The following is a 12,076-nucleotide window of genomic DNA, read 5'->3' as shown; positions in this document are numbered from 1 at the left end:
AAACACCAGCGAATTCTTTCAAATGAATATCATGTGTTATTTAAATCAATAAAAGAAAGTTCAACGTTTTTGCAATGGAGTAAAGCGAGCTTAAATAATACAAAAATCCTAATACTCGACAAATTAACGTGTATTTAAAGCAAAATTTCCGGCCAGTACATAATTTAGCTAAAGGACGTTATTTCAAAAGTCTGCTATAGTATGCTTTGCAAAAAGGACATTGAAATTTGTATAGTGGTATAAACAGTGGGGTTGCTTTGAATACGTAAATTCGAAGTGGTATAACAGATTTTTTTACACAAATTAAAGAATAGGCAAATAAATGTATATGTCAAAACAAGCTGAATAAACGTAACTTTTGCCTCTCTTTTTTAAAAGAAAACGAAATACTTAATATTAAAAAATTATTTCGTTTACAAGCAAACAAGGTTTCTTTATATTACAACCCTGTGTAAGGCATGCGACTTTAGTATATATCGCTAACTAAACATACCCAGCACAGCGGCCTTTTCATATGATGAGCTGAATTCGTGCAAGAAAGTTCGTTAGCAAATATTATGTTGTTTTGCTGTGCATATAAATTAAATAGTGCTAGTGAATTTACTAAATAACAGCTAGTTTCAAAAGCATCAAAAGACTGCTACAAAACTTTGTAGATAGTGGTGTTTGTATTTTCTTACTTGTATTAACAAGGTATGGAAATTGTTGAATCAACAACAGAGGGTAGCAAAAAACATATGAACGAAACGTTAACAGCGGCGTCAATGGCAGACAGCAGCGGCAATAGTAGTTTGACCGGTAGCGCTGGTAGCAGCGCTGCTAATAGTTCTCTGGCTGTTACTACAACAGCGGAAACTAGAACAAAGGATACAAATACAGCAACAAATTTAACAAATTCAACTGAAAGCAATGCTAGCAAGGATATTGATATGGATATAGAAGAGATACCATTGAAGTCCACAGCAACAACAGATTACACCAAAGCCGATGAACAATGCCAACAACAGTCGGCAAAGTTGTTATCAACACATAAGGCGGGAATGGTTACACATTTGGATGTTGATATACCCATTATATCATTGTCTGATGGTGAAGATGCTGTGGGCTCACATCAACCAACTACTTTGCAAAAAGCTAGCCGCAAACGTAGTAGTGTCGGCGCTGCTACAGCAGAAGACGACCAGTCATTCCGATTGAAACGACGTAAAATTAAAGTGGCCGGTGCGCCAAAAATGCCCTTGACTGGTAAGTAGTGTATTTGTATTTAAAATAATGTTCTTCAAGATAATGTACGGGGTAAGCTACTATGTGAAAATATTATTTTTTTATCGCAGATTTACGTTGCGCACGTTAACATGGGTGATAAATATTATATATGTATATATTCCGATTTCTGTTAACATACATATGCATAACCCGCCAGCATGTTGTCTAACAGTTTTTTTTTATTCTTGTTAGGTTATGTACGTTACATGAATGATCGACGCGAGATGCTGCGTAAGGAACTGCCCTCCAAAACAGCGATTGAGCACACCAAAATTATCGGCGAAGAGTGGCAAAAGATGACGGAGGACAAAAAAGCGCCATATATGAAAGCAGCAGAAATTGATAAGCAACGGTGAGTGGGTTAAGTAACTGTGTTTGCTATGTTGGTACGCTATGTATGAAAGCGAGCAGCAACTTTGGACTAGTTGACTTAAATACAGAAATTCGAATGCTTTTTTTAATTTACTGTTCGCATACACACACGTATCATATTTACATATGCATATGAGTACATGTAGTCGGTAAATCAATACATGTATCAATGATTATCACGTACAATGAAACCTTTTGCGCTCAGCTGATATTAAGGTAGTGCAAATTTACATACATACATACATATATTGCTCAGCAGCTTTGTACATATATCAAATTTGCTAAGGGATTTTCGTGCTATATATCGTTTTTAGTACGAATGTTTATATTCTCTTGAGCTTCCGTATGACAAACATATTTACGCACACATTCGTGAAAGCACACTTTTTACTAGGTATTTGTATAAATTATGTATCTATCAAGAGACTTACCTCCATTTAAGTAAACTACATGTGCATATGCATATATTTGTTTAAGTATGTCATTTTTCTATACATATTTCTGAATCAATGTTTGTATGTTTGAAAATTGCTATATACCAGATATGCCTCTTAATTACTGGTTAAGCGAGTTTAACTGTTTTTAATTGGAAATTAGGGCAGTTGATTAGCAGTGATTTATAAAATTAAGTTGCTAAAAGAAATGTAATTGCTTATATGAGTGTTATTTACAGACATGCAGTATGCATTATTTATATATGTACATACATATATATTTAAGTACTATTAATCAGTAATTTTGATTCATAAAAATCTCGGTATACCAGGCCCGCATACACACATAGCATTCACTTCAGGCAAATACTTATGTATATGTATATGTAAATAGAAATATATGTATTGGTATTGACAATCGAAAAAAATTAACAACTCTTGGTACAATTTGCATATATAGCAATATAACTTTAATTTGTTTCAAGAAAAATATTTATGTTAACCCAACATTTTGTTTTTTTGCTTTCAGCTACCTCGCCGAATTGCACACTTTCCTCAAAGAGCGTCCCGATGTGCTGGCCTGCGAGCTGGCCAAAGACAAGCAAATACGCAAAAGTCCCGGCGAGGCTGGCAAGACAGTCTTAAAGGAGAAATCACAGTCTGTAGGCAATATAAAATCGCCAAATAAGGAAGCTAACGCCAACACAGCCGGCAGTAAAGATAAATCACGCCGCAGTTCGGAAAAAGACAATTCACCGCCAGCATTGCCACCACCAGCGACAACATTGGATAATAAGCCACGCCGTAAGCGCACACCGACACCACCCACAGCAGGCGATACACACAATAGTCAAAGCAAAAACAGTACATCACACACTAACAACAACAACAATCACAATTCCACATCAAGTAGTAATCACAATAGCAATTCAACCAGTACCACAACACCAATAAGCACTAATACAGCCAATTCACTCGCAGCCGCAACAGCCGTGCCCGGCGAAATACCGATATTCACCAATGAATTTCTGGAGCACAATAAAGTTTTCGATATGGAATTACGTACGCTACGCAAATCGAAAGCAGATTTGGAACAACAAAATGCAGTATTGGAGAAACATGTGGAGAATATGAAATTCGGTGTGGAAAAAATGACTAACGAGAATGACGAATTGGCGGAAAAGAATCGTTTACTCGAATTATATTTGGATAAATTGAAGGCAAAGTTAGCGCATGCGCTCTCTGGTTTGGCCATACCAACACAGCCGAACGGTGCCACAATGGATAACATCGAGAAATATATGACTGATCTCTATAAGATGGCTACAACAAATACGCATGGACCGGCGAGTCTCAATAAAGCGAAGGATATTATAAGAAAATTAGATTTACAGATTAATTTGTAACTTAGTTTAAATTCTCAGTAATCGGTATTAGTTGTTGATATATTTCCACTATGTAAGAGTTAGGCTAGGTCATTTAATTAACTTTAGTGTAACATTAAGTCCTATGAGTAATTAGCTTTAAGACACTATTCTGTAGCTACGCTGATTGATAGAATATTTAATGTATGCATTCCAATCTCTTTGAAACGAACTCAATTTGAATATTTGGAGAAAGTAAGTCATCTTGTTTTTTGGTGTTGTAACCTTAACAAATCAATATAGAAACATATATATTTTTTGTTTCTCCTTTCATTTATCACTTTATTTTTTCTTTTAATTGTACCTATGTTATTTTACACTAAGTTCTTCTTTTGCAAAGTAAGCTATGCTGAAATAATATATAAGTAATATTTAAGGCCATATATGGAATAAAAGAAATTAGTTATTAAATATAGTATCGGAAAACCATAAAAATCTGTCAATAATACATATCTTTAGGTTATTGAAGCTTCAAGTTGTTACTAAAGAAAAAATGTATACTATACATACTGTCTGAATGGTGTCGCAAAATATCATTATCAGATTTTAGCATAAAATAAAATATTTACCACGCTGCATTCATTGTTGCACTACAACAAACACAAATAGTTTTGGAAAATAATTAAAAATTTACCAATAATACTTTTGCTGCCATCTGTAATGAAAAATAATTTTAAAATATACACATGTACTGTAATTAAAAAAAATTTTTTTCGTACAACCTCAAGTGCTATGTTCCTTCCAAACAATTACAGTCTAGTATTTACAGCTTCCTTGATAGTAAAATAGTGTTAAATTAACATTTTTTAATTATAAACATACATACATACATAAATAGTTTGGCTGAGTTGTGTCTTCAACTACAACTAATGAATCGCTTTTTTATTTAATTTTGTTGAATTTTAAGCGCTTAAATTGTTGCAAAGAGTTACAAGAAAGTAAAAGTAAAGTGGTAGATATACATAAGTATGTACATAAATATCATAACAGTAATTTTTTTCCTTACAGCCAAATCAAGTCAAATTGTTAATCAAAATTTACTTTTCTTATTATGTGTAAGAGCTATCGTAGTTATCGATTTCTTCCGCTCATGATTCATTTATCGATTTAAGTTTTGTCAAAAACGCATAAATTAAAATACATACTTGTACATATTAATTAGATTTTGTTAAGTTTCTGTTTACAACAAATTAATTTTTTGTTTAAATTCGAAGTAATGTTTGTTGAAAAATTTAAACTTTACAATACTTGTAATAAAAATTAAAAATACATTCTAAATTGAAAAGTTCTAATGTTTTAAGTTATTATTAATTTTTTTCAAAAATAAGGAATAATAAATCTTTGTTCTTATTTTGATATATATTTTGAAAATTCTTTTATAATTGTTTTCAAATATTTTAACACATTCATATTCACACTTCATTTAAATTAATAAAATTTAATTTAAACAATAATGAATTTGGAAAAATTTAGTTCAATAAGCAATGGAAATCAATTTTTGTTACTTATTGTTAATTCGGTGTTAAATAAATTCAGAAACAAGTACCATGCCTAGATATTACTTCAGGAATGTTTTTTGCCGCTACAACAATAACAACAACAATCCAAGAACTGGGGGTTGAAACGTGCCTAATTACGGATTGAAGTGATTCCTTCCAATACCTGAACTTGGTTCTTTTTATTTTGGCTGCATTTGTTCAATCTATTCCATATAAGCCGATATTAGCTCTGTGAGTAAATGGTATTTTCCCAAAATGCGTTCATAAATATGAAAATAATCGTGATACGCGTTCAATTGGGAGAACATATTGAATTATAAAAAAAACCCCAGTATATGAGGCATTATTGAGTAATCGCAAAAACAAAAGTAATGGAACATTTACTCCAGGTTATGCGTGAAATACAGTGCAACGCAAGTTAGTCAGTTTGTTACCCTAACGTTGCACAGCGGCCGTATAGTCATGGCACGTGCGACATCATTATTAACTTGAGGCATCGCAAAGCAGCTTCCACCCCTGGCAAAGAGTTTTCAAGCGTTTGGGTGCAGAGATTGAACACTGATGAGTAGTGCTTGCTCCGCGAACTATACAAAGTGTTTTTGTTTTACAAATACATACACACATATGTATGTATGTACATATGTTTGTATGTATGCACATCCTACATCCCTCATATCAATTCCACTTTCCTTTAGCGCCTCCCCTATATCATTAATTTCTTGGTTAGGAAATCTGCGATTATGTCCGACATGTTGCTGCTACTAATCTGTGACATTCTGACGCGCCACTGGGTATGTCAAGCGCAAACTATGCTGCTCTAACCTCTACCGCATTACGAAAAAGCATTTGTTGTGTGTCCCAACCATACTGCCAGTACATTTAGTTGTCCGACTTTGTCTTTTCCACGATCAATTTACTGCACTATGCGGCGCGTTTTGTGAGGGTGACATTACTGCATTAATGCAATTATTGCATTTTATGGCAAATAATTATCAAATATTCTTGTGTGGTTGGTATTACAGCTAATATAGTTTTTTGGTTAAATATTTTGTGTTCATAAAGCAGAATTAACTCAAAATATTCGTTATGTGTGCATATGTACATATGTATGTATGTACATACATACATATGTATTTTCAATTCTGTACTATTGTCTTTGCATGCCGGGTGATGACTTTACAACGTCAGCTTACTTGCATGGAAGGATATTAAATTTCAGGCTAATGTTAATGTCTATATTAATATTGGCTCACAATTATAATTACTATATAGTATGTTTTGGTCAAAACACTGTTTAATATTCTACTAAGAGTGTTTTTTTTTTACAAAAATTCACATACCACCTTTTAAACTTGTCAATAAAAAGCTGATGTACTTCATATTTCGATAAATCGATAACAGCTTTAACAAACGATTGTGGTTTTTCTTCTTCTGGTTTTAATTAATTTCTTTGTACGATATAAATGTATAAATAAATATGTATGTATGTAAATTTATGCATAAATCAATATACATACATACATATAAATTAAATATTAAAGCAAAATAATTTACTTCTGCTTATTTTTCCTTTTCAACGTGCTAAAACTTTCTTACTAAAAGCTTCTTCCACTATAAATTAACGTAATCCACTAACTTAAATTCAAACACTTCATATCCGGCGCCGTCCCAACACAACTTTACGCACAAATGTGTTGTAAATCCCGGCTAAGCATTTCACCATACACTCAAAAGCTCCAATGTGGTGAATAAAAGCATTGCTTGTATATTATATGTAATATACACACAAGCGGGCGCTTCAAATGTTTATCTGTTTCCACCCACGCATTTTAACAGCTACAGCCTTTTAGCATACAACTTTCTTTATGCTGCTCTTCGCGCGCAGATTCACCGGTTACCGGTCGTATCAACGCTCCCACTTCACCAGCCACCCAACAGCCAATTAACATCCACACAATCCACCACCACCGTCTGCTGAGCACGCGTGTGTGTATGTTTGTGTGCTTATTTCGTTTGTATTTCGTGGTAACTTCAGCAACGCAACGGTTACCATTCACTTTGCCAACGCTGAGAGTTTCAGTGACGAGTTGATGTTGGAGAACAACGTGTGTGCTAGAAAATTTAGTGCGTCGGATGTGTAAAACGGTCTATATACGCGTGTGTTGCTCACTACAAAAGTGTTTCTTTTAGTATTTTGCGGATTCTATTAGTGTACGGAAGTTGAAAATTTATTGTGTGAGCGCGGATGCGGATATGTGTGAAAAGTTCTAGAGCTGGGGATATGAAGTGAAGCTGCTGTGAAAATATCGTTGCGTTGCGTGTACTAATCGTTGTTACATTCGTGCGGTCGGTTGTCGTTTCATTCGCGTTTCGTCGCAGTGGCTTTTTTGCTGATTTAAATTTGCATAATTTAAAGAAATTTGTGGCTAATAAATTGTAATTTGTTGCTCCGTATCGTATAGCGCTTATTGGTAAGCATTAGTTATAGTAAAATGCAAGCAAAATGTGTGTATGTTTAAATGTGAAGCCGAAAAGATTATCAAATAGTTGAAAAGTACCGAGTTGCTGTAACGGCAGCAGCAGCGGCAGCGCGTTATGCCTTCTGCAAATTTAAGAAAAAGTGAGGAAGTGACGAATCAAAATTTGCAGCGTCTAGTGTAGTTTATTGTTCAATAATAGCAAATGTGCATAAAATAGTGCAAAGTGTATACATTTATTTTGGAATATTATATTTCATAGTTATATACATGTGTATACATATTTATTTGTGTAAAAATTCAATCGCTAATAACAACAATAACAATGGATTTCGGTAAAATGCGTATAGCCTTGCAATGACAGTGCTAGTTAATAAAACAGCAGCAACAATTGCGCGAGTGCTTTGTGTACATGTGTACGTGTGTAAATACTAGGCCGACGAATTGGCTCTATGCACACAGGTGAAAATGTGCGTATGTACAAATGTTTGTCACAACTATTTGCTTATTAGATTCTGTTGTCTCGTTCAAAGTCATCACTCAACGAGCGAAAGCAATGTGTATTTGTATGTAGGTGCGTTAGTCCCTTTGGAGTTGACATTTATTTACATGCGTATACGAGTATATGTATGCATGTATGTATGTAAATATGTATTCATATGGGAGTTGTTGGCATGCTAGCGTAATGTTTTTTTTGCTCAAGAAGTTGTTGCTTGGTATTTTAACGCGAGAAACGAAGTGAGTTAAGAATTTAGTCGCATTATTTGTAAATGAATGTTTGTTACAAAAGAAGCTGTGGGAATTAGCTTTATAAAGCATATATGTACATATGTACATACATATGTAAACACAAATACAATTTTTAACTGCACGCAATAAAATGTTTGTTTGTTAATTGGAACTTTAAAAATATGTTTTGTGTAAAATAAAATACTTACATATTTTCATAAACGTGTATATAATTGCAGATTTGTGTAAGTTTGTGTGATGAGCGTTGCAGCAGACAAGTGCCTACGCTGTTAACACACAAAACGGCAAATTCACATGCGGGTGTTGATAAAGTGCGTTGACAATATATGGTATAACAGACTGTATATATGTACATACATATGTATGTATGTATTTAGACAGAAAAAGTACATACATACGCACATGTATGAATGCATAGAAAATAATAAGAACAATATGTATGTATAAAACCATTATACAGATTCATATACTATATAGATGTACATGCACATTTGCATTGTATGTATGTATATACAATAAAATTAATAACAATTGGTGATAGTTATCGCGAAAATATAATAAAAGCAATACTAAATCAGCAAAGAAAATAAATAAAGTGGAAATAAAATATACATTCGTATGTATGTATGTGTGTGTAGATTTGTTTTCCATGTGTATTCACTTTGTGTATGTTTACTTGTGCGAATTTTGCAGACTGATACACAGCTGCTGGCATACTGATAATAAAGTGCAAAAAAATCTATCTGTTGGATTAAAAACAGTGAGACTGCCAGGTATTGCTTTGAATCTGTACATTTGTACACACATAGTACATACATATTTACATAAATAAGCAATGCGGTATAAATAAAAAAAAGCTAGTTTATTTTGATATTTTGTGGGTGCAGGGATTAGCAGATTTGCAGGCTTTATTTGTCGCGCATTAAAGGCATAAGCGAATAGACGAAGTCTTAAACAAAGAAGTGATTGGAGCTTTAATAAACAAAAGTGCAAAATTGTTTGTGGCTATTGCTAAAGAATTAATGTGTTAACATATTTTGAAAATAAACACATGTTATTGTGCATGCGATATCAAAACAAATAAAGAAAATTTATAAAAAAAGGAGCACTTGGAATTGAGAATTAAAAAATCTTGTTTTTGTGGCATGCTTTGAAAAATTAATCAAAATTATGCAAACACTTGGAATTATTATAAAAATGTATTATTATTAAATTAAAAAATCTTGTTTTTGTGGCATGCTTTGAAAAATTAACCAAAATTATGCAAACATTTGTACATATTAAAAATACTCCAGATTATCAGCATGAAATTGAATTAAAGAAATAAAAGTCGAAGCAATACAATTATAAAATAAACTAGATTACATGAACAGCATAATTTGAATTAATAAAAACTAAAAAAAGAAAATGCTGAACAAGTTGCTTTAGTTTGCTGGTGCTAATTTACATTACACTTAAATGTAATATGTTTATACCTTAAATATAATGCGTTTATATCGATTTGCTTTTAAAAGTTATCGATTAGTGGTTTCAACACTTGTCCAAAGAAAAATATTGTAAATATACCAAAAATGAAAATGACTAAGAAAAGAAATATTTAAAAACAAAAAAATCGAAGCAACCGCAAGTTATTTAATACATATATTTTCACTACTTGAAAAAATTATCACTTTTCGCAAGTATTGTTGCATATTTCATTTAATTTCTCGCGAAAGTGCAGTGTTGTTTGTGGGTGTTTTTGTAAAATACCGCAGATAAAATTAATTATTATTTAAAATTGTTCGTATACACAACAGCGATTCGAGCAAACATATAACTTATTTAAACATATGTATGTAGGTGTTCGAATAATTTTGAGTAATATTTAAAATATATTGTAAATAAGAAATTACGGGTCAGCTAGTGTTTAGTTTTAGCGCGAATAATATACACACATACATACATACATATGTAAAATACATACATACATACATATTGTATAAATATTTAATAAACAAGTGGCATTGAAAAGCGTTGCGCGAGGTATAACAAAGTTTGACAGCTGGACACAAGTCGGTGAATTTTTCAAAAAGCATCAAAAGCAGGTGCCTTTGCACAATTATTTAAATATACGTTTTTTTCTGCAAATGTGTAATCAAACAGCTTTGCGGGCTTAGAAGAACGCAAAGTTGTTTGCTAAAACGACTGGCAGTAATGATTTTGCATAAGCTCGTACAATTAGTTTTCAGCTCAGCGCGATGTCAAGAGTTGTAATAAACTGGAATTAATTACAAAAATGTTTACTAATGGTAAACTGAGACATCAGTAATAAATATGTATCTGTATAGCTGTAAAAAATGAAATGGCTGTATAAGAAATATTAAGAAATTTTAGTGCTGCTATTTTTGTTGGCTGTAAATTGATAATGCTGTGTTGATATGTATGTATTTAACTGAAAGAGTTGCATTGTTATTGTTGTTCTGAGAATTTGAAATTTAGATTTTTTAGTTTAGTTGCCATTTGTATTTATTTTAATATTGTTAACTTTTTTATAAATAAAATTTTTATTTTTTGTTTTGCAGATAAAGTAATTTTAACGAAGAATGAGAGAACATGACTAATACAAAAAAACAAATTCAATAATAAATTTTTAAGCAAATCTTAATACAACGCGTTCAATGGCGCCAATGCTAATTTCTCTCGCTTGAATATAAAATATGCAAATGTATGCTCAACAATATACAAATAATATAACACAAATGAAGAAAAAAGAGTTTTTTGAGGTTATAAATGAAGAATAATCAAAAAATATAATAATAATTAAGTAAAAAATGCTGACATAAATTAATATGATTTTTTTATGAAAGCGAACAGTGAATTTTGACAGTTTGTATTATTTGTGGATAAAAAAGAAAATAATGCTGATTAAAATTAGTTTTTGGTAAAGTGAATTTTTACTAAAGGTACTAAGAATAAAAATAAAATATATAAAATAAAATGTGTTAAATTTATATATGTATGTATACATATACTATATTAAATTTGTATACATACAATGTATGTAAGTGAAAAAATAAATAAATCAACTACTGGCAATATTAAAAAATATTTCAAGTGAAAATGTGAGTGTATAAATTAGCAAATATAAAGTGACAAAAATCTGAGCTTAATAACCAAAATTCCGTGGTATATAACAACAAGTGTTAAGATTTAAAAAAATATTTGTTTAATAACTTTTCAAAAATTGCCAAACCAAGCAAAAAAGTGTAACAACTGATACACTAGAAAAATCTAAAAATAAAAATGCAAACAATCAAAGGCGAACCAAAATCTGCGCTTAAATTGCTTGTATTGAAGTGATTGAACTCAAGCAGCTATTTTTAAACCAATAAGCTTTAATGCGAATTTGCATAAGCTTTTACATACATACAACATTAACGCATTTTCCGTCAACGTATTGGAAAATCCATAAAATCGACACAAATTCACTCAACAGCATAAAATAAAACAACAAGTCTCTGTAAACAACAACAAATCACCAAACGTCATACTTGAAGTAAAGAAAAGCAAAACAACTCAACCACTTCATGAAAACGCAGATTCAAAACGAAAACAAAGACAATTTTATAAAATATAAAAATACTCTTTATACAGCATCCACAACTGTATAAACACGTCCACTTTGTACACGACGTGCATCCACCTTAAAAAGGCGCCCGTTTCCATCCTCTCAACCGTGTTCGTGCTCACACTCACACATCGCAAGGAAAGAGTATGAGTGCAATAACGCGCTTTTACCATAAGCATCAGTATATCCTTGCAATCCAATAAGCTCAGACAAAACCAGTTATATGCTGAAACAAGTGCTCGAAATA

At 32.0% G+C, this 12,076-nt stretch overlaps 1 protein-coding gene across 1 annotated transcript; it reads left to right on the top strand.

Moving 5' to 3' along the window:
• Nucleotides 1–524: 524 nt before the first annotated feature.
• LOC120775485 (high mobility group protein 20A) lies at nucleotides 525–3,632 on the top strand. Its single transcript, XM_040105689.1, has 3 exons — nucleotides 525–1,245; nucleotides 1,459–1,618; nucleotides 2,602–3,632. The coding sequence occupies exons 1-3, from the start codon at nucleotides 696–698 to the stop codon at nucleotides 3,476–3,478; spliced, it is 1,587 nt and encodes a 528-aa protein (XP_039961623.1). The 5' UTR covers nucleotides 525–695; the 3' UTR covers nucleotides 3,479–3,632.
• Nucleotides 3,633–12,076: the final 8,444 nt, after the last annotated feature.

Source organism: Bactrocera tryoni, chromosome 4 (assembly GCF_016617805.1).
Source record: "Bactrocera tryoni isolate S06 chromosome 4, CSIRO_BtryS06_freeze2, whole genome shotgun sequence".
NCBI lineage: Eukaryota > Metazoa > Arthropoda > Insecta > Diptera > Tephritidae > Bactrocera > Bactrocera tryoni.
Note: the sequence above shows the minus strand (reverse complement) of the source record. Positions and strands in the feature narration are given on the sequence as shown.